Source organism: Myotis nattereri (genome assembly GCF_964212035.1).
Source record: "Myotis nattereri genome assembly, chromosome: X".
NCBI lineage: Eukaryota > Metazoa > Chordata > Mammalia > Chiroptera > Vespertilionidae > Myotis > Myotis nattereri.
In genome coordinates this window covers 25,224,016-25,248,618 of record NC_138078.1, presented here as the reverse complement: position 1 = coordinate 25,248,618, position 24,603 = coordinate 25,224,016, and the positions used below count along the sequence as shown (strand labels likewise).

At 38.0% G+C, this 24,603-nt stretch overlaps 1 protein-coding gene across 1 annotated transcript in view; it reads left to right on the top strand.

The window, feature by feature from the left end:
• Positions 1-5,291: 5,291 nt before the first annotated feature.
• Positions 5,292-24,603, top strand: part of DMD (dystrophin) — a 2,781,977-nt gene continuing 2,762,665 nt past the window's right edge. The window contains exon 1 of the mRNA XM_081115404.1: positions 5,292-5,459. Coding sequence (XP_080971530.1) covers positions 5,415-5,459 — 45 coding nt within the window. The 5' untranslated portion in view covers positions 5,292-5,414. The remainder of the gene's footprint in view (positions 5,460-24,603) is intronic.

Genomic DNA, 24,603 nt, shown 5'->3' with positions numbered 1-24,603 from the left:
TCTATTATTTTCTAGTCACAAATACTTTCTGATATAGAATAACTGAAAGCTGAGCTCAGGTCCATGGAATTCTTTTACTTGAAACAATACTCTGAATGAACAACATCTGAAATCTCTGTGGTCCATTTAAGCAGTCACCTAGAAGTAACTGGCTCATCTAGAGAGAGGTATTCTAGTCTCTCTAATACCAAATTTTTCTACTAAGAAAATGCTAAGAAGTCTATCTTTTATATTTGTTGAAATAAATGCAACAGTAAAAATTTGGATAAGAAACATTGTAATGATTTCTTTTCTGTTTTGCTTGACAATCTACACGGGAGAGTTTCCAGGAAAACTTCAAACTAACTTTTGAAGATATTTGTAATAGAATAAAATAATGAGCAACATTTCTAGCTCCCTATACTCGCAGTCTTTCAAAACTTAACCATTTAAGAAGTTCACAAAACCTTGCTTCATTTTTAAAATGTTATAGTTTACCTTTTGTGTGTTCATACATGTGTTTTTCTACGGTTGCTTATACAAACAGTACATACAGTCATATAGAGTTTATTTTTTTAATGAGATACTATAAACATTAACCTACAATTTGCTTGTTCCATAGAAAAATATTTCATAGGTATATTTGAACATACAGGGTGAGGCAAAGGAGGTCTACAGTTGTAAGTTTAATACGTTTATTCTTGTGTTATTATTAATTAATTTTTGTACTATTTTCCATACAAATAACTCTAAACCTACTTTAATAATAATACAGCTTTATTCTTGTAGTTTTATTAATTTTTGTATTATTTTCCATATGAACTGTAAACCTACTTTTGCCCCATCATGTACATGTAATTTTAATGTATGCTTATTTTTTACTGGAATTTCATATGGAAATATACATAAAGAAAAATATATGAACTATAAATTGAACAACAGATATATTTGTCATGGAAAACAAGATACGGGCATTATGAGAATTTCAGAAGCTTCCCTGTTGCCTAGTCCCAGTCATTGGTTCCCCATAGAGATTACCAGTTTTATCTTCTATCACCATAAATTATTTTTTTAATATATTTTATTGATTTTTTACAGAGAGGAAGGGAGAGAGATAGAGAGTTAGAAACATCGATGAGAGAGAAACATCGATCAGCTGCCTCCTGCACATCTCTTACTGGGGATGTGCCCGCAACCAAGGTACATGCCCTTGACCGGAATCGAATCCGGGACCCTTCAGTCTGCAGGCTGACGCTCTATCCACTGAGCCAAACCGGTTTCGGCCATAAATTGTTTTTATTTTCTCTTAATCCTAATATAAATAGAATCATAGACTATGTACCTGTAGGGTTTGGTTTCTTTCACTCAAATTTTGTCAGTAGAATCCATGCATGTTATTTAATGTAGCAGTAGTTCATTTATTTTTGTTGCTGTGTAGCATTCATTTCTATGAATATAGCCATATTTTTTTTTATCAGTTTCACTGTTGATGGATATGAAGGTTTTTTGTAATTTTGGCTATTATGGGAAATGTTTCAATTATTGTTCCTGTCTCTGATGCAAGTAAGTTTCTTTTTAAATATATTTTTATTGGTTTCAGAGAGGAAGGGAGAGGAAGGGAGAGGGAGAGAGAGATAGAACATTAATGATGAGAGAGAACCATTGATCGGCTGCCTCCTGCATGCCCCACACTGGAGATCAAGCCCACAACCTGGGCATATACCCTGACCGGGAATCGAACCATGACCTTCTGGTTCATAGGCTGACCCTCAACCACTGAGTCATACTGACCAGGCAATGCAAGTAAGTTTTGTTGTTGGGAATATACCTAAATGTGAAATATATGTCATGCATAATGCATAATTCATATTTTTTGTTTTAGTATATTCTGCCAATGGTTTTTCAAAAAAGTTGTGTAGGTTTTCACTCCCATAAATAGTGTATAAAAATTCCAATGACACCAAATTTTCATTAGTATTTAGTATGTTCAGTTTTGTTTTATTTTGGTTGTTGCCATTACAATGGGTGTGTAGCTGTTTTGTTTAATGGTTTAAATTTTAATATTTTGATGGTTTTGCAATGTTTATCATCTTTTCATATTTTTATTGGCCATCTTAATGCCCTCTTTGGTGAAAGATTTATTCAAGGTTTCATTCATTTTGTTCAAATTAGATTTCTTTTTTAATTGATTTGTATTGATTTGTATGAGTACTTTATGTTTTCATGGAACTAGTAGCTTTTTGGTGGTTTTTTTAAACATACATACACATGTCACTTCCCAATCTATGATGTCCTTTTTCAGTCTCTTACTGAGGCCCTCTGATGGACAGAAATTCTTGTTTTAATGAATATGCCAATCTGTTTGCTTTAAGCTTAGTGCTTCTACAGCCTATTTTTAAAAATGTCCAACCCAAGGTCATGAAACTATTCTTTTATGTTACAAATCATACTCCTTTTTAAAAGTAGCTGCATAATATCCCATTGTTTGTATTAATATAATTGCTTCAATGAGTTCCCAAACTGAAAGACATTTAGGTTGTTTTCAATGAATGTGTTCTTATAAATCAGGCTTTGATTTTTTTAAAGGGAATTATACATATATCCTTATTTAACTGGTGATTTTATTTCTGTAAGATAGATTCTTAAGGAGAGATTGATAGGCAACAGATATTGTATATTTTAATAGCTATTCTCAGGTTATTATCTTACAATCTATCAATACTTCTCCAGTAGGGAATATGATGGCTTTTTGCTCACTCCCTTTCCAGCACTGAATCTTATTGATTATTTTTATATATTCTTTCTTCTATCTGACTAGAGGCCCATTGCATGAAATTCATGCACTCTGGGGGTTCCTCAGCCCAGCCTGTGCCCTCTCACAGTCCCGGAGCCCTCGGGGGATGTCCGACTGAAGGCTTAGGTCCGCTCCCCAGGTGAGCCCACTTCTGGCTGAGTGGCGCTTCCCCTGTAGGAGTGCACTGACCACCAGGGGGCAGCTCCTGCATTAAGCATCTGCCCCATGGTGGCCAGTGAGCATCATAGTGACCGGTTGTTCCTCTGTTCTGTCGATTTGAATATTAGCCTTTTATTATATAGGATGGGTAAGAAATATTATCTTGTTTTGCCATTTTCTAACTTTGAGAAGATTAACACCTTTTCATAAGTTTGTTGGTTATTTGCATGTCCTCTTTTGTGGATTTTCTGTTCAGGGTTATATATTCAATTTTTTTCTTATTGGATTATTTGTCTTTTTAAAATTAGTTTTATAGAATTTTATCAGATATGAAGCCCTTGTCTTTTAGATGTCTAAATGTTTTTCTCTCAGTGTATTGTCTTTTCACTTTATTATAAATGTCTTGGCTTTATAGAAATGTTGACTTTTTATGTAGTTGAAAGTGACAATTTTCTCTTTAAAGTCATCTGGGATTAGTGTTTGGTTGAAGAATATCCCTATAATTTAAACTGTTACAGATTTCTTTTTTATTTGGATTTACTTTGTGTATGTGTGTATTTATCTATCTGGAATTTATTCTTATATAGTTTAAGTTACAGGATTCTAAGTTTATGAAAACATCATCATTATATATTCCATTTTCAGTGACTGAATTGAAAATGTGCTATTTAGTGTATTTCCTTTGACTGAATCTATTTCTGGACTCAATTCTGTTCCACCATTTTGTCTGTCCCTATACCAGTACTATACTGTTCTGATTACAGTAGCATGGTAATATAAACTATAGCACGGCACAACTTTTGTCATTTAAAAATATTCTGTACAATTCTCACACTTTTGTTCTTTACTGAAATGAGTTGTTTTATTTCTTTGAATATTTTCTACTTGATTAACTTATTAGAAAGAGAACTTTCTTAGAAAGAAAATATCTAAAAAGAATGAAGACATGGGAAACCTAAGAGGTCTGCCTGCAAACAACAAAAACAGATTTTCAATAGGCATAACTCCGTAGGCTGAAGAATTTTTCTACATTTAATCCAGCAGAATTCTGGAGCTAAGCCTAACTACTATATTTTTGTCAAAATAAATTATGCACAGAATACAAAATGTCCTGGCAATGGGAGACAGGACAGCAAAAATAATATATTTTAATTGAAGGCATTCATTATTATGGGACTGGAAGTGGGTTACTGATAAAATTGTCTTGATGAATGCACCTATTGACTGTTTATAAGTCCTTTCATCACAATGTGTCTCAAACTGGATTGCCGATTGGAATCTCCTGGAAGCTTTGTAGTCCTAATGCCCACATGAGAGCCCAGACAATTAATCATCATCTCTGGGTATAGAAACCAGGCATTAGGATTTTGTAAAGCTCCCCAGATGACTCCACTGTCTAGCAATGGTTGAGAACCAGTGTTTTAGAAGAGGATAAAAATCTACTCTGAATAAAAATGGAGAAGAAAACAAGAAATGAAATTCCTTAGCTGTTGCTGGGCTCCTTGCCAAGTTTTTCTTGTAAAGTTAATTTTCATTGGTGGGTTGTGGATAGGATTTAGTGTGACTGGGCTACTGCAGGGAGAAGTGCAGGATGAATTTTGTGTGCATAGGGTTTGGGTGGGGTAGGGGGGTAAGGATACTAACCAAATGAAAATCACTTTTGAAATTTTTAGAAAATAAAGTCATATGTCTGTTTATAGTCCAATCTAATTCTAGCCTCAGTGGTGGGAGGAAGAGATGGAGGAGGCAAGCAGTGAATATACACGCTGAAGGAAGGGTGGGTAGCTTGGGCAAAATTTCCTAAGAAATATGATTCTGCTCAGCCTATCATCCCCATTTCTGGTCAGTGCATTCAAGCCAGGATACAACTGTGGGACACACACGTGTCAATGACCCAGATAACTACAGCAAGTGACCCTTCTCAGTGCAGTCATCTTATAAGTGGCAATGCTAAATCATTCATGACTTCATGTGCTGCTTTTGGCAAGCGGCTCTCTAATTGCTCCTGTTTTTGCATCGATTCTACGCAGCGTGGAAACGCGAGTCTCCAACTTGCTTGTGGATTTATTGACCATTAGGTCCCTCCTCAGCTTTCACCTTCCAGGCCTCGCCCACTCTATTTTCGAATCAGGAGCTGGGAACAGCACCTGTTTCTTTCTTCCTCTCCAAGGAAGGGCTGGGCATTTTGCCTCTCCCCTTTCCACCAACCCAGGTGTCCTTGGTGTTTGCGTGTTCCTGCTCACGGTCCCCCCCCCCCAGCCCCCCCAACCCGCATCCCCCGCCCACGCATCTCTATTTCTGTGGCTGAGGGCCTGAGGACGTGCTAAATACGCCCTCACGCACCAGCTCCCCCAGCCAGAAACCTGCTTTGGAGAGCATCAGGCAGACCGCGCGGACCGGACCCACCTGCCTCCCAAAGTTTCGGGCTTGGAGCAGAGTGTCTCTATGGCTAAGCTGGGGGGTCCGAAACAGACCCGGAAAGATGCTGCTGGGGACGGATTCACCGACGTCATCAAGAGCCGCGCTGGTAGGACCTCTTTTTTTGCTTTTTAGGCTGGGGGTGTATTGCTTACCCGCTACTCTCCACGGAGGCTGTGCTCTGGAAGTTAGCTCGCGGTTTAGGAAAGTTGTGGCGCTGAGTGGAGGAGCTGCAGGGGACTGTCACCGCGCCCCCAGCGTGTGGGGACTGAAGGAAACCAGGCAGGGCGCGCAGGAGGCAGAAGAGAGCGCAGCGCCCTGGGAAAGCAAAAACTCAAGTTTTCCTTTTGGACTAAATAGATATCGCTGGGCGATGTGTGTGTGTGTGTGTGTGTGTGTGTGTGTGTGTGTGTGTGTGTGTGTGTGTGTTAGAAAACCACTGGATATTGGTTTTCTTATAGGATGGTCACTTGTTTTAAAAATTAAATATAAAGGTATAAGCAGACATATTCAAAGCACAAGTTTTCATAGCCTTTGAGGAGGGAGGAATGGGAGGGGGGGTGGAGGAGGAGGCAAGCCTTGTCAGGGTGTGGCCAAATGTAGAATTAAGGAATAGAAGTTTAACCTCCCTTCATGTCTGTGCTGAAGGAAAATGTGTGTGTGTGTGTGGGGGGGGGCGTGGGGGAAGACTGGGGGCGGGGGGGGGGGGTCGTGATATGAAGGCTTCCATGCCTGGAGCATGACTGTGGGTTGAAAACCAGTAAAACAGCAGGATTGAAGTGTAAGACTCTGAGGTTCTTCCTTCTTGTGCTCCCACCACCGACCCCCATGTGTGTAAATGTCATTTGTAATGAATCTTCTGGTGTTGGTACTGTGGCCTATATATGCTAACTCTTGTAAACCAGGGTAGGTCTTTAAAGCTGGAAATGGAAACAGCTGTTAAGTTTTCCCAAAGGATGAAGTTTCAGCTGCTTTAATCTGCTCCTCTGGTCCTTGGAAATGCACCAAATGTGGACAGCAAAATAACAGAATTCCAGGTTTCTTTACATACATTGCTGAATGCTGAAGGGAACAGAGGTAAAGTTACTCCAAGTGTATTTTTGAAGTGACGATAAAGGAACTATTAGAGTAGAAAAGAAATAATGGCCTGGTCAGTGTGGCTGGGTTGGTTGAGCATGGTCCTATACACCAGGAGGTCTCTGGTTCAATTTCTGGTCAGGACACTTGCTTTGGTTGCAGGTGATCCCCAATAGGGGGTGTGCAGGAAGCAGTAGATCCTTGTTTCTCATCCATCTCTCTCTCTCTCTCTCTCTCTCTCTCTCTCTCTCTCTCTCTCCCTCTCTCTCTCTCTCTCTCTCTCTCTCTCTCTCTCTCCCCCTCCCCTCTCCTTCTTTTCTCCTCTCCCTTCCCCTCTCTGATGTCAGAAAAGCATATTAAAATATTAAGAAACACAGGAGTTGTGTAAGCTACAGACTAGGAAAGAGTTCAGAAGATGAAATTCTCTTCACAAGTGGTATAAGTCGGTAATAATGCCTAGAAGTAAAAAAACAAGGTGTCTATGACAATGCCTGGGAGAAATATTTACTTTCAGTTTTAAAACCACACTTACATTCTGTATCTCATCCCATGAATAACCTAACGTGTTTGCAGATTTTAAGGATAAACTTTTAAAAATAGAATGCCCTTATTCAGCACCCAGGATAATAGAATTGGCCTTAGGTAATTACCCTGAAATATATGACTTAAAAAATACATTGGGGAGATTCATACATTGTCTTAAAGTTGCTATTGTCTGTTCATTTTATTAGACAGTAATATTTTAGATATAATTATCTGCAATATAGAAATAAATCTAATATCTGTTTCAAAGTATTATTTTTGAAAATGTGTTAATTTGAGGGTTAATTCTACAATGTATGTGATTCTATTTACCATTGTGCTACTTTTCATTTGTCAGTGCAAGAGAGGAGAAAAGGTTCTGTAAAATTATTCTCAAATCTAGGTTCATTGGACTTCATGGGTGTTTTGGAAATGGCTAGTTTAAGTCCATCCCTAAAGAAAATACAATCTACCTTTATATTCCTTTGGATTCTATATTAGATGCTACTGTTCAGAGTCAATATTTAAAATGAAATGATTTCATTGTATGTGTGTGTTTTACATTTGTGAAATTAAGCATTTTATTAGAACTAATAAATTCAGGTGGTCTGAGTGATGGATTCAACAGGTTATCTAGTTTTCAAAGTCTACCTTTATCTTTTTTATCCATTCTTCCCTTTGAAGGTTTAGATCCCATTATATAAAATCTATATATGTATATATATGTAAAATGCTAATATGCTATGTGTCTCTCTGCCCATCTGACTGGTTGCTATGATGCATACTGACCATCAGGGGGCAGACGCTCAATGCAGGAGATGCTGAACTGTAGTGACTTGGCAGTGGTAGTTCTTGGTGACACACCAGAGAGGAGGGAGCCTGGTTCCTTGTGGGGCCACATGATTCTACCTTCAGTCATGGGTTATGTTGTTGCTGGGGCAATGTCAGCCCCAAATCTGGTTTACTGCACACTTGTGCTTGCATTCCACACCCTGTATGGCAGCAACTTTGCAGAGTGCCCTCTCATACTCTGGGACCTCTCAGGGGATGGCGGATAGCCAGTTTTGGCCTGATCCCTTCAGGCCAGGCCGAGGGACCCCACCTGCCAGAGGGACCCCACTCACTCCACAAAGGCCGAGGCGGGACCACAGGAGGTTGGCTCCTGGGCATGTCCAGCCAGTCTAGCCCAGTCCCACCTTGCAGGCCACCTTCTAATTATTTTCCTTTCAATGCGCACAAATCAATGCACTGGGTCACTAGTAGAAAATAAAATTCAATGTGCATTGAATATTTTAGTTTCTGTGCCTTTTGTTTTGTATTTTCTTTTTAGGTTTTGATTTTGCTTTAATTCTGAAACATAAGGGGTGGTTGCTATTAGTAAATGCTTTTTGCAGTCAAATGCTATGAGAAGCAGAAAATAATATGGTGAGTGGGGCTAACAGTGAGGCCAAACAAAGAAAGGAAACCTAAGAAGTTGTTTCACTGGCAGTTTCTATTTCTATCCCCCCTCTCATGTGTTAGTTCATCTCTAGACTTAGTTAAATGGCAAGGAAGATTGTAGAGTGTTATTACAATGCCCCATAGGACATAAAATAAACTTTACATAAGATGATTATTATATTTTAGTGGCAATATTGGAGATTGTTTCTCATACAGTAATAGGCAGAACTTTCTTTTAAAAATTGAGGACCCGGGATGATGATTATAACATACAAGGTTCTGTAGATTAATTTTAATACAATTGTCTTGGTTCATCATTTGATAAGTCACAACAATGTGGAACTTTGTGTATTATTTATTCTTTTTCTCATCACAACTGCATATTCTTAACTCACTTTTTATAAGGGGCAATACTTTTACATGATTATGGTTTACATACAGGACTTCAGTAATATTTGTGTGGATACCACCCATGAGAGAAGTCTTATGCCTTGGGTGAGAACTGTTGTTACAAAATAAATAAACTCAACCAGAACTTTTCACTAGCTCAGATATAAATTTCAGATATATTAAAGGTAAAATCTCACCCTTGAAAAGCATTTCAATAGAGTATATTTACAACTGTCTTTTCTTGTTTGTATACTGCAAATATGGCCACTTGATCTCCTATTGATTGGGTATGCTTTCCAGTAATTAGAAATAGCTCAATACAACATAAATAGTCCCATGCTGTTAATTAAAAAAAAATATGTGAATTTAAGTAACCATGATTTTTTTGATATTTTTTTGTGATTTTATTCATTTGGTTTCTCTTGGCACATCCTTAGATGTTTTATTGCCACAGATTATACATGAATAATTGAATAAAGTGCACCTATGGATTTGGGTTGTGAAAGTTTTCTTAACCTCTTGAACACTAAAATAAATTCAGGTATTTTCTTCAGAAGAATATTAGCTAAGCAGTTTTGCTTTAAAAGAAGGTATCAAAACGATTAGTCTTAGTTTGATGTTGGAGTCCTGCTATAACAAAATCTTTTTGGTGTCAATTTTGCATTGACAGACTCCATATTTTATTTGAAATTCTAACTATGGAAGATTGTTATATCAAAACTTTGATATATTTTATTTTGCCTATCCACAACACTTAAAAAGAGACTATTGAGAAGAATAATACATGAATTAGGCTAAAGGGTTATTTTAAAACACACTTGACTTAATTTTTTAGTGTTTTAACTATTAGTATTAAAAATAAGAATGTAATGTAATTGAACTTATTTTTTTTTCAATTTGATCTAATACTCTTAAATTATACCGTTACAGACTATTCCACTAACAACTAGGTATTCTCAGAATAAAACAAGAATCAAATTAGACAAAGATATTGGAGACTTTACAAGGGGGAAAGTAATAAATCATAAGACATTTTGAATAAACATTCAAAACTACCCTTTCATTTGGAAATATTTCCTTACTTGACCATTTAATACCTGTAGAATCACTCTGATAATGAAGCCTGTACTTAGCCATCGAAGGAAAATTATATTCTCATATCATCCTGAAAGTGTAGTGTAATTCATTGTGCATAGTTGTACAAAAGCTGTTTTGGTGCTTACATTAAAAAAGGCAAGTGTTGAGATTTTGCTTTGCTTCAGTATACTATAAGGATTCTTCACATAAATGTACTAAGGAAATTTTAGGGAATACTTTTCATAGATACCAGCTACTGAAGTATGTTGTGCTGAATTGTAAGTTTTATTCTGTTTTAGGTAATTGGGTATGATAGCAGCACTATTGCAAAAATAGGTCCGAGGACTAGAAGACTAGAGACAATTCCATTCTCATTCTGGATTACAGATAGAGCCATGGAAATTTATGGGAGCTAAAATATTTTTATGAAAGTTATTTAACAATGCACTGATGCTGTTTTCAAAATATTACATTTCTCTATCATGATAGTGAATTAGATTCTATTCTTTCCTCTGAGGCGGAACATTGGAAATTTTCATATTGAATTAATGATTACATTTGGCTTGAGACTCAGAATAACTTCTAAGTTTCTACTTAAAGTTTTGGATAGAGTTGATAGCTGCTTTCAATTGAATAGCTTTAGCCAATTAATCTTGACAGTCAGTAAGTTTGAGCTCTCAGTTCTTCTCTGTAGAAGCCCTTTTCTTTATTATAACAAAATTGAAAGTAACATTAATGAACTCAAGTAGTTTTGTGAATATGTAGTCAGTTATTATGGAAGTGTACAAGTGATGGACTGGATCTGCCTTGTGCTGTTTCATGAGAGCCAATTGTGTGAATCTCTTCCTATGGCTATGTTCAGTGACATCATGCTAGTTTTTTTAAAATTACCATGGTGGGAGCCTGACCAGTGTTGCTCAGTGGTTGAGCATCTACCCATGAACTAGGAGGTTAGGGTTCTATTCCAGTTCAGGGCACATGCCCAGGTTTCAGGCTCGATCCCCAGTAGAGAACTTGTAGCAGGTAGCCGATCAATAATTCTCATTATTGATGTTTCTCTCCCTTCCTCACTCTAAATGAATACAAATATATTTTTTAAAATTACCATGATGGGGTTATTTATATCACAGAAATCAGAAAATGCTACTAGTCAGGTCTTTTTCTTTTTAGAGAATTAGCTATTAAATATCTACCAGTACAACATTGGAAATATTGATGATGAGAGAAATATAAACTTTTAAAAATCCATTATGTTCAGGCTGTGTATTAGTTAGGTATGCATTTAACTGAAAGGAACAGAATAACTAGCTTAGATTATATAACCATGGCCTTACTACATTTTACATAATAAGTTATCTGGGAGTAGGCTGCTTTGGCCCTTGGATTAACATTTCTGTAATATCAGTGCTGGTGTCTCTGTCATTTTCTTGTGTTGCTTTTTTTTCTTTCTGATTACAAGTTGACAGCTGTTGGGGCACTATTTGAGGTCAGAAGAAAGTGGAGTAGGGGGAGGGAAGCTACCTGTTGTGTATCTTCCAGACTCTCTAGCAGACTGCTTCTTATGGCTCATGGCCATATATTACATGGCCATCTTTAGATGCACATGATGATAAGATTGTGAATATTTAGTTTTATACCATCTAATGAATCTTGGTAAGGGAATGGTGTTAGGACATCCAGTCATAGGAACTAGTTTACTTCTTTTATTTCTTAACTGTTGAGGCGTTTGTCATGGTAATGACTATAGTTCTATTTACACAGGTACTCCTGTTTATTGAATCACAAGTTGAAGTTAGGCTTGGTTCTTGAACTCGCACTTCTCATTCTATTAAAGCAGGTGAAACACATCATAGCACATGGACTTAAAGATTTAGGGACCTAGTTTTATGGACCTAATGGCATCCTTTCAACTTCGTTCTCGAGTGAAACCTGACTTGTCTAATGCCATAAAACAGACATGGTACTTTGTGAATGGGCATAATTTCACTCTGATTGATTATCAAGACTGCACACTTGCCCCAAGGCAAGTCCAGCATGTACATAGTTATGATAATAGGGCTATATTTTTAAAAGAAAGTTGGCTGTAATGACCAATGATGAACACCTTCGTGACCTGTTCTGTCATTATAGTAACTGAAAACTGGTCCACTTGAAGCATTTTTTTTTACTTTAAAACACACCCATCTACCCTGTCCCTTCTCCTCACTACCCTGCATCCGCTGTTCCTTCTTTTCACAGCATTTAAAGTACTGAGGATGTGCTGTCAATTTTGGATTTGTATTATTTAAGGGAGGAGAGTTCTATTATCATGTGAATTTGTCCATCACTTGCAAAACCATCACAAAAATGAGTAGACAATGGAAAAAAGACATTATTTTATGGCTTGAACATATTTCAAATATAATTTTAGATGAATGTATTTATTTTAAATAAGTTGTGACTCAAAGCAATTAGTAATAAGAATTAAATTCATTGCATGACTTTGGTAAAGGTTAAAAGGGGACTGGATAATGATAGAAAACTTCTCTGATTTGGAAGTAAGAAAAAAAGTCACACAAATTCAGAAGGCACATAGGGTCCTAATCAATATGAACCCAAAGAGTCCCACACCTAGATACAACATAATTAAAATGGCAAATGTCAAATACAAAGAAAGAAACTTAACGGCAACAAGAGAGAGACAGAAAGTTACCTACAAGGGAGTTCCCATAGACTGTCAGCTGATTTTTCAACAGAAATACTACAGGCCAGAAAGGAGTGCTATGAAGTATTCAAAGTAATGAAAAGCAAGGATCTGAATCCAAGACTACTTTATCCAGCAAGGCTATCATTTAAAACTGAAGGTGAAATAAAGAGCAAACGGAATGGATGGGGGAAAAAGGGGTCCTAATATATGGTAATGGAAGAAGATTTCACTTTGGGTGGTGAGCACACAGTGCAATATACAGATCTTGTAATACAAAAACCCACACCTGATACCTATATGATCATATTAACCAATGTCACTCCAATAAATGTAATTTAAAAAGGAAAAAAAAAGGTTAGGATTCTATTACATATAGGTAGTTTTAACACACAGAAAATTGATATTTTGCATTGTACCTATAGTTATCTACTACACCAAAAAGGGAAGTAATTATTTCTCCCCTCTCCTATTTTTCTTCTATTTCCTTCCTCTCTCAGCCTTCCTATTTCCTTCTTAAATCTCATTGTCACTCCTCTCAGAATTAAAGTCAGTACTAGTAATACTGTAGTACAATTAAATTATGATATGGATAGACTTTGGAATGGTTTTGTTCCTTTGCCATGATTTTGGAGCGTTAGGCCCATGGAGATATATGTTCCAAGTTTCATTATGCTAAGTTTCAATTTGATTTTTGGATAAATCTTGTACAAATTTTATACTGCTTGTACTTTATTTTACAGCATAACTGCTATGTTAAATTTTTTTTTGCTCATTTAAACTTAGATTTGTGAGTTGATAACAAGGACTATCAACTCTGGTTATTAGAAGCATCCAGGACAGATATCAATCAGTCTTATTCCTTTACTTCAGTAGTTCTCAACCTGAGTGTGCCTCAAAATTCTCTGGAGGGCTTGTTAAAATGTAGATCGATGTGCCTTGCCCTAAGTTTCTGATTCAGTAATTATAGAATGAAACCTAAGAATTTGTATTTATCAGAAGGTCCCAAGTACTGCTGAAATACTGCTCTATTACAGAAGTAAGGAAGGAATTAGTGAGCAAATGCTAGTTGGTTAAAAAAAAAGAAAAGTACACGAAGCAATAGTTAGTTCTTTGCTCCAGGAAACAAAGAACAATATGAGAATCTTCAGAGCTATTAGAGATAGGGTTGCTTCTACTAGTTAGTATATGCCCTGTGACATTAATATGAGTGTTCCCTTCATCCTTTCTGGCTTTACTTCTATCTGTATATTGAAAAGAGAAGACTAAGGTAGTTGAAATGTCTGATGAAATCTATATTCATGAGTACTTGTGAACTGGAACTTCATCATGAATTCTATGTGACGTTTGTTTGACTTTTTAAAAAATTACTATTGAGTTAAATCAGATACAAATACTTTTATTTGCCCTAACCGGTTTGGCTCAGTGGATAGAGCATCCGCCTGTGGACTGAAGGTTCCCGGGTTCGATTCCGGTCAAGGGCATGTACCTTGGTTGCGGGCACATCCCCAATAGGGGGTGTGCAGAAGGCAGCTGATCAATGTTTCTCTCTCATCGATGTTTCTAACTCTCTATCCTTCTCTCTTCCTCTCTGTAAAAAATCAATAAAATATATTTTAAAAAACCCCAAATACTTTTATTTGATGTGTATATGTGTATATTTGATGGCACAGATGAACAGGTGATATAACAGATGGCCCACTTCTTGGTTCAACTGCTTGCCCATACCAGATGTTTTCCCTCACTATTCTGCTTTGCCAAGAGTGTAGCAGCACCTCTCTCTGCCCTCAGATCCTCCAAACATATCCTTAACCATTAAGGGTAGATAATTATAGACTATATTTTTAACAAACCCTAAGTTATTCAAAAGAAATATCACTGGTCATAACTATTTTATTACCTTAAGTAATATTTTTCAATCTATCATAATATGTAACATTTAAATTCTTTTTCATTAAATTGTCTTCTACTCTTGAATTTGAGCAGTTTACCAACTTTTTGGTATTTTTGTTTCATCTGATAGTAATACTATTTGGGACACAATGGTTAAACAAAGTTAAATTTCTTAATGCTTAATTTCAGTGAAATTTTATTGAATTTTTTGTGCTTAAGTGCATGCTATAAATTTCAAGAGAAGAATACAGTTTTCCAAAGTTATTTTATCATGGACAGGTTTGCTTTTTTTGTTATTGTTGTTTGTTTGTTTTTGAGAAGTTTCTTTGGTGGATCATTGTCTCATGGAATGCAGTTTGGGAACTAGAAAGTAAAAAGCAAATTAGAATATATCAATATGTTGATTCCATTGGTTTATTCCAGGTGACTTGTCTGTATGATCAGAAATACCTTTTATTTTCCAGAAGGCCCAGTGTTTTCTCTAATAGGCTAGAATGTGTTAATTCCTAATGACAGTTATCTCAGTTATAAGAAGGTCATTCTGATTTTTCAAAATAACATCCAGTTTTTCCAATGCTTCATAGAGAACATTCCATAAAACATTGACAAAATATATATAAAATCAAAATAAAAAATAACCCTCATTTAAACTGTTAACGTTGTGATGTGTGTGCATGCATATATAAATTTATACATGTATACATGCATGGGTGTGTAGACACAAGGTATGATTAATAATACCTATATGCATCCTATGTAAATAGGATAAATGTGATTTCTATTTATATAATATACTAGAGGCTGGGTGCATGAATTCGTGCAAGGGTGGGGTCCCTCGGCCTGGCTGGTGATCCAGGCCTATTGGGCGGGGGGGGGGGGGGGTGCGGCGGGGAAGGGACTGTAGGAGACTGGCTGTGGGAGCACACTGACCACCAGGGGCCAGCTCCTGCACTGAGAGTCTGCCTTCTGGTGGTCAGTGTGCATCATAGAGACTGGTCGACTGGTCATTCTGGTTGTTCTGTTCATTCAGTCCTAATGGTCGCTTGGATATATCTACACTAATAAAAGAGAAACATGCAAATTGACCATCCCTCCACTATGCCCACCAGCCGATCAGAGTGAATATGCAAATTAATCCAACAAAGATGGTGGTTAATTTGCATATGCAGGCACAGAGTGAAGACTGAAGACAGTGTAGAACAGGGGTCCTCAAACTTTTTAAACAGGGGGCCAGTTCACTGTCCCTCAGACCATTGGAGGGCCGGACTATAGTTTAAAAAAAAAACTATGAACAAATTCCTATGCACACTGCACATATCTTATTTTGAAGTAAAAAAACAAATCGGGAACAAATACAATATTTGTATTTGCATGTGGCCCGTGGGCTGTAGTTTGAGGACCCCTGGTGTAGAAGGAAGCCAAGCACTGCAGAAGGAGCAAAGTGGCAGAGAAGGGAGGGAGCTAAGGCAGCGGAGACAGGAGGGAGCAAGGCAGCGGAGAAGGGAGCGGAGCCCACCGAGGCGGGCTTCGCTCCCTTCTCTACTTCGCTCCAGCTACAAAAAGCCCTATTCTTTCAGGAATAAGCCTGAGGAAGCCCTATTCTTGTAGGACTCTTCCTGCAATGGGCCTCTAGTGTGTGTGTGTGTGTGTGTGTGTGTGTGTGTGTGTGTGTGTGTGTGTGTATGTAAGTGTGGTAATATAGACTTGTGCATATAAACATAATGTGCATACTATTTTAATATATGATTATTTTGTACATCAGAGTCATACAAACAAATCACATATCACAAACATATCACTAAATAATTAGCTTTTAAAAAAAATACTTGCTTCAATCAGATGTGGGTGGCACAGTAGAATTACCAAGGTGATATTGCAAAAGAGCTACCATGCCCCCAGAGTCTTTGAAATTGCTGTGCAGTATATTGTGGTGAGATTTGGAGGTGAGATCTCATATCCACCCATGAAAAGGTGTTTTAAAAAGATATTTTTTCATAAAACATGACTCATAAATGTGATGTCTACCCTGACTTGGTTACATAATGATGTGAATGATTTAAATCTTGTTAAAACTTTGTTTCTGTTTTCTATTAAAAGACAGGCAGACAGAGAACGGGTTAATTTCTAGTCAGTCAGAAATAGATATAGAAGGAAATGATTAAATAGATCTAAAAGAATGTACAAAATGAAACTTAGTGGATGAGAAGAAGGAATATATACCAGACTTGAGATGTGGCCGGAAAGACAGAAAATCAAGAGCAGAAAGTCTAAACTCTGCAGTGTATCGAACTAAGGTGTCTAACTGGAATAAGCATTAACTGAGTGTACAAATGGAGTAGTGCATATGGTGAACTGATAATAGAGTTTGTCAAGTGATTTGAACCAGAGGATATTTTGGTCATCACATACATTTTAATAAGATAGCAATGTGCATTTGAGAACTTAACTGCAAAAGTGAAAATGAAAACAAATTATATAATCTAATTGACATCTTGCTCCTGATATAATAATTTTATTAAATCATTCTCCTATCTATATATTATGACATTAAATAGAAATTTATTTTAAAACAAGGGGCCCAGTGCAGGAAGATTCGTGCATTGGGGGTGGGTCCCTCAGCCCAACCTGCACCCTCTCCAATCTGGGAGCCCACAGAAGAGCCTTCTCCAATTCAGGAGTTTCTGTCTGTCTTTGCAATCATATGAGTGAACTGTCTGAGACCCCCAACCCAGTTTGGGTTGTTGCTCACAGAATAATAGTGGCATTTTTTTCCTTTGCTTCATTGGTGGAGATTTCCTGGAAGTTTTAGGATATCTTCCCCGTAATTTTTCCTAAACACTCTTATTTTACTTATGTCTCTCACCTTTGCTTTCCTTCCATCCCCCACCATAACAGTAACTTCCTCCAGGCTCACTTTGCTCTAGTGTCTAGGAGATACATCTGACAACAGAACTATGATTCCCAGCATTCCTGGTGCTCCCCATGTTCTGGGCTTCCACTTCAGCTCCTGGGGCTGCCACCAGAATTATGATCCCCAGAATTCCTGGTGCTCCTCACGCTCTTGGTTTTCCCTTCCTGCTCTGTCTCTGTCCCACAGCCTCCCACTCTGCCAAGTCCTCCAAGCCGCCAGCTCTTCTTCTCTGCTCTCTGCCTGGTGGTTTGGGGAGCCAAGCTCCCCAAGCTGTTTCACTCTTCGCCGGCTCTCCCACTCTGCTCTCCGCCCAGTGCCTGCATATGCAAATTAACCCGCCATCTTTGTTGGGTTAATTTGCATACTCACTCCTGATTGGCCAGTGAGCATAGCGGAAGGATGGTCAATTTACATGTTTCTCTTTTATTATATGGGATTAGAGGCCAATTGCAGGAAGACTCCTGCAAGAAGAGGGCTTCCTTGGGCTTATTCCTGTAAGAATAGGGATTCCTTGCTGCTTCACTCTCTCCCGTCTCCACTGCCTCAGCTCCCTCTCTTCTCCGCCGCTTCGCTCCCTTCTGCAGCACTTGGCTTCCTTCTATGTTGCCTTCAGTCTTCGCTCCATGCCTGTGTATGCAAATTAACCTCCATCTTTGTTGGATTAACTTGCATAGTTGCTCTGATTGGCTGGTGGGCATAGCAGAGTGACACCAATTTGCATGTTTCTCTTTTATTAGGCTTTATAATATCTGCCTTAGCCTAAGTCATATATAATGTAAAATACATTAAATTATTAGTTAACATATTAATCATCATAAAATCTCTAAATGCTTTTTCTCTCAAATTTATGCATGACTAATTACTGATGTTATGTAACTATAGGTTTTGGAATAAGATGATTTTTTAATCACAAATGGAAGTCATTTATGAAGAATGTTACTTAAATGAACCCCATGAGAAAACACATTATTAATTATAGGTAGTAAAATATTAGAAATGCTTTTTCATTTAATGGAAACACATGAAGAATAGCTCTTATTCTCTAATATTTTAAGTCAGTTATGATTTGGTTAAGAGTAAAGGTCATCTTTGAGATATTTCTTAAGTATTTGGGTTGAAATTCTATATATAAACCTCAATTTATTCACTTAATCAAAACAACGACACTATCTTTTTAAACAATATTAATGAACATAACATCTGAACAAATCAAGTTAAAAAGCAATTACAATTTTGCATCTTGGATTTACTTTGGATATGGAAAGATCAGGCTTAGTACGTTAGTATACAGAATAAGTCATGCTTTTATTTTGTGTTTTCTTTCCATTGCTAAGAACAAAAATTAAAATGAAGCTACCATTTGGTACTAGCAATTATTTTTCATACAAAATAAATTAATGTCTCTAATATACTCTCTTGCCATTTCTGCAAATATTTTTTCATCCTTTCTAATATTAGAAAATGCTTACACTAAAACCAATGAGAAAATTGCATTCAAGATATCAATGGGAGTTATGAGAAAGGGACCAGAAACTTTCATTTTTAATTACACCAGATTAGTCTAAGAAAATCATAATTAATGATAGCTATAATTTGCCAGTGTCTATGAACTATATAATTAAATAAACACATGATAAATTTCTTCTGAAATATTCCCCTAAAGTACACTGTTATATATTCAATGAATTTTTATTCTTGGCAGCTTTTACAGTTGTGGATATTGTTTTCTCTATCAAGGCTATGTTTCTTTAAGATGAATGAAAGTTTTCAACTATTTTGTTCTTCTTAAAACTGGAGGGTGCACAATAAGTTGTGGGCTTACTTATATAAAATGCTCATCCTATTATATGTTTATATCTATCTCAGAGTGCAAGTTAAAATGCTGAGTAGGTAGTAATATCAATTAAGGAACTTTGAAATCTTACTCCTTATTCCCACCAACTCACCACAAAGAAATGTATCCCTTGAAAAACATACCTATTGTTTCCTGTTTTGCTCTAAAATGTTGTACGCATTTCTGCTTTCCCATATTTGCTTTTACCCATGTTATTCCATGCACACACGATACTTTTTACCCTCATACACTGACACTAAAATACTGCTAGAGTGTTATGTAATTGATTTATTTTATTTTATTGTTGACAGTATTACAGATGTCCTCCAATCCCCACCCCCTTTTACTCCCCTCCTCCCAGCCGTAGCCCCACACCAGGCCTTCACCACACTGTTGTCTGTGTTCATTAGTTATGCATATATGTATATGAGTTCTTTGGTTAATCTCTTCCCATCACCCCTTTATACAATGGGATAGTATGCAGCTATAAAAAAGAAGAATTTCTTACCCTTTGCAATAGCATGAATGGACCTGGAGAATATTATGCTGAGTGAACTAAGCCAGTCAGAAAAAGAGAAATGTCCCATGATCTTTCTTAGAAGTGGAATCTAATAAACATAATATACTGACTAACAAAATAGGTCTAGAGACATGGAAGCATGGAACAGACTGAGAATCTGTTGTGGGAAAGGGTGATCAGAAAGAGATTAACCAAATAAATTACGTTTATGCATGTATGCATAGCTCATGGACACAGACAATAGTGTGGTGAAGGCCTGGGATAGGGAGGGAACTGGGTGGAGGGGGAGAGTGGGGGCAGTTGTAATACTCTCAATAATAAAGATTAAAAAAAATACTCAGCGAAATAAGAATACAAGTGAACTTCCTTAACCTGATAATCTATAGCTAACATCATAATAGTGAAAAAAAAAAAAACTGACTACTTCCCTCCTTGGTTAAGGTTATTCCAGGATATCTTATTTTTGTTGTTGCAATGGTAAATGGGATTGGTTTTTGTGTGTTTGTTTTATAGTTTCTCTTTCTGAGAGTTCATTATTTGTATATACAAGTGCCATGGATTTCTGGATATTGATTTTGTATCCTGTTACTTTGCTGAATTCATTTATTAAATCCAGTAGTTTTTCTGTGGAGTATTTACGTTTTTCTATGTACAATATTATGTCATCTGCGAATGATAGCAGTCTTATTCCCTCCTTTGTAATTTGGACACTCACCTAATAAAATTGTGTGGAAGAATGGGTCATTCTATTTTGTCAGTAGTTCTCAGGGAACTTTAAAAGATTACCAGTGCCTGAGGCCCACCCCCAGATATTCTGATTTAATTAGTCTGAGGGTGACAGGTGTTTCTATTAGATATGGAAGTTTGAGAACAACTAGCTAATGTGATACAAGATGTCTTAAAATATCTAAATGCATGTGATACTTATCTTTCTCTGACAACCTTATTTTGCTCAGCATAATACTCTCCAGGTCCTCCATGCTATCTCAAACGGTAAGAGATCCCTCTTTTTTTACAGCTGCATAGTATTCCATGGTGTAAATGTACCACAGTATTTTTATCCACTCATCTGTTGATGGGCACTTGGGCTGCTTTAAGATCTTAACTATTGTAAATAACGCTGCTATGAATATAGCCCTGCATATATTCTTTCTGGTTGGTGTTTCAGACTTCTTAGTACATATTCCTAGAAGTGAGATCATTGGGTCAAATGGGAGTTCCATTTTTAATTTTTTGAGGAGACTCCATACTGTTTTCCACAGAGGCTGCACCCGTCTGCATTCCCACCAGCAGTGTAGTAGGCATATGATCTCACTTATATGTGGAATCTAATGAACAAAATAAACAGATGAACAAAATAGACATAGAGACATGGAAGCATAGAACAGACTGAGGAATCTGAGAGAGAGGTGGGGAGAGGAGCTTATATGCATATATGCACAACCCATGGACACAGACAATAGTGCAGTAGGCTTAGGGTGGCAGGTACAGGTTAGAAGGGGCCAGTGGACAAAAAATTCGACATCTGTTAATACCTTCAAGGAAGATAATTGTTTAAAAATCTACATGCACTTCAGCCAACCATGCCCTTTATTTTTTTAAGCAGTTTAAAAAAATCTGTCCTCTTATCCTACATTATCCACATAATTTTCTCAACTCATCACTTCTCTTAGCTCTAAAAGCATGAGAACTATTATTTCTAAAGTCAGTTACACTATCATTCCCATGAAAAAGTACTATACAGCCTTATGATCATCATTATTATTATTTTGTCTCGGGCCTCCGGCCATTTAATGGGGGGAGGGGGAGGGGGAGAGTCAGGAGCCACAAGGAGCAGTGGAGCCCTGAGACCAGTCCCAGGCTCTGCCCTCCATGCTGGTCACAGTGAATGAATCAGCAGCAGCAGCACGCCCAGCGCCATGCAGGTGGCCCCCGCCTTCAGGCCGCCTGCGGGGGTGGGGGCCCTGTTACACAGTTCGCCATAGTGGCAGGTAAAGGTGAGACTGTAGGTGATGCCCTGATAGGTGACAGGATCTTCAAGGCAATGGTAGGAACTGATGTCCATGGCGCCTTTGTTGATGATGGGGCCGAGGCCTGCAACCGTCCTTTCGCCCATGAGGCACTCCTGGTCTGTGCCACAGGTCATGGGGATGCCAGGGTAGTTGGAGGAGTTGGTTAGCTCACAGAAGATGCAGTCCATGACTCCTGTCATGACCAGGGACAGAGCCATCACCGGGAGCAGTACCCAGCCGAGGACCATGGTGGCCTGGTGGCGGTGGGCCTCCTGGAACTGCTGAATGACACTCCGCACGCCCATAAGATTTTGCCCCTGGTTCTGGCCTCCCAGGGTCAGCACTTGGAGTGTCCTTGGTTCCCAAATCTCCTTGTCCCTCTCAGGGCTTCTTCCTGACCAGGGCTCTTGACCCAGAGTCTCAGCAGCTTCCCAGGGACAGAGAGAGCCAGTGGCTGCTGCCCCATAAGAGTGTTTGTGAAGCAGAATGGGGTGACCTCACAGACCTCTCAAAGTTCCACTGGCCACTCTGGGGGTGAGGTCATGGGTAGGGGACGGGTATCACAATTTAAAGGGTAGGTTGGCCTGTGGACCTACCAGGGAGCGAGGTCATTGCCACCCACCTATGTAAGAACACTCCACCCAACACTTGTCATCCTGGCCAATTTGTCTTAGCCTCTGCTGTGTCTTGGGTGCTGCTTCTGCCCAGTGCCCATGGTGAGCCCATTTCTCAGATGGGCAAACCAAGGCCCAGGAGGAGAAAATGATATGTCCAAGGCCCTAGAGCCAGGATTACAGCCCAGGTTTATTTAATTCCAAAGAGGGCATTTATTGAGCACCTGCTGTGTGCAAGACCAGTGCTAGATGCATTAAAATGACAGGGCTCACCACAGCTCGCTTCTAGTATTAGGCACCATGCAGGGAGCCCCACCCATGTTCTTTGGTTGGAATCTTTATACCTATTAGCTCTATTTTCAGATGAGCCAACAGGCACATGGAGCAGGCACAGCCAGAGCCTGGCACACAGCAAGTGCTTAAAAAATGGGGGTCATTATAGGAGGCAACTGAGCCTCAAAACAGTCCCCAAGGGTATCAGAAAATGAACTCTCTTGCCATAACCGGTTTGGCTCAGTGGATAGAGCGTCGGCCTGTGGACTGAAAGGTCCCAGGTTCGATTCCGGTCAAGGGCATGTACCTTGGTTGCGGGCACATCTCCAGTAGGGGATGTGCAGGAGGCAGCTGATCGATGTTTCTCTCTCATCGATGTTTCTAACTCTCTATCTCTCTCCCTTCCTCTCTGTAAAAAATCAATAAAATATATTAAAAAAGAAAAAAGAAAATGAACTCTCTTTCCAGAGGGGGAAACTGAGGCATCCCTCAGTAGGAACAGTCAGAGCCTAGGTTTAAACTCAAGTCTAAGTCCAGATGATGATTTAAGAATCTTTTTTTTTAATATATTTTATTGATTTTTTACAGAGAGGAAGGGAGAGAGATAGAGAGTTAGAAACATCGATGAGAGAGAAACATCGATCAGCTGCCTCCTGCACATCTCCTACTGGGGATATGCCAGCAACCCAGGTACATGCCCTTGACCGGAATTGAACCTGGGACCCCTCAGTCCGCAGGCCGACGCTCTATCCACTGAGCCAAACCGGTTTCGGCGATTTAAGAATCTTAATGTGTTATCTTCGTGGGGTAAATACCTTGGTCATCCCCATTCTACGGGGGTAGGGAGGAAGTTGAGGCTAGAGGGTGTCAGGATTTTCTTTTTTATTATCAATGTTGAAAGTATTACAGATGTCCCCCAGTGTCCCCTCCTTTATCCCCCTCCTCCCACCCCTTCCCTGCCCCAGGCCTTCACCACACTATTGTTTGTGAATTTGATTTAATATGATTTCAGAAGTCAAATGTAGAGTAGAATTGCATGGCATTAAAGCCATGATATCACTGAGGTTTTAGTACATCCTACTTTAAAACATCAATAAAGTAAAGCATCTACTAAACATTCACAGTATGCCTCTACAAACTAGAAACTAACATATTTCCAAATTGTTGTTGCAGAAGTAACTCCAGACTCTGAATTTTGGCACCTGGTGGATTTGTATTCCAATTTGATATTGTTTAAGTAATTGATTTTAGCCAATATTAAAAACATGCCATTTTCAACTCTAAATGAGTTTATGGTGTGCCTAACACTGGAAAAAAAAATATTTTGGGGCCTGGGTACAGTGGATGTGGGAAAAATTGATGGAAAGAGAAATACAAAGAGACATGTGAGCCTCATGAAAAGGGAATGGGAAATGCCAGCAAGGTAAAAGCACAGCATGGTATAACAATAAAATAGGATGTGTTTTTTAAAGGCGTTCGGGAAAAAAAAAAAAAGTATTGCCTACTTGAAGATGTTAAAAGGGATTGCCATTTTGGATGTAAGGCAGGAGTCCAAGTTGGTATTTCTGCAAGTGAGATTTGTGCAATAAAGAAAAATAATCTGTTGGAAATTTTATTGTTCTTTACTTCAATTGTGTCAATTTACAAATTATTATCTTTTTCTTCTTAATAAGATTTGTAATATATAAATATACTTATGCACATATAAATGTATATTCAAAAGGCTTTTACTATGAAGAGTACATATTTAAAGAAAACAAATTATAAACCACTTTTTACATGATTTTCAAAGTACCTTCAGGCAATATGAATTAAAGAAAGATCAATAATAGATGAAAAAAATTTTCACTTTAGAAAGTGGAGTCAGAAAAGTCTGAATGTAGTTCATCTAGCATTATTTCTTAATATTCTCATTTTTGAAAAAATAATGGTAACTGTGAAAGGACTTTGGAAATATTTTCTGTTTTGTGCAAATGAACTCAATGTGGTAGGTGCTGTGAAATGTTG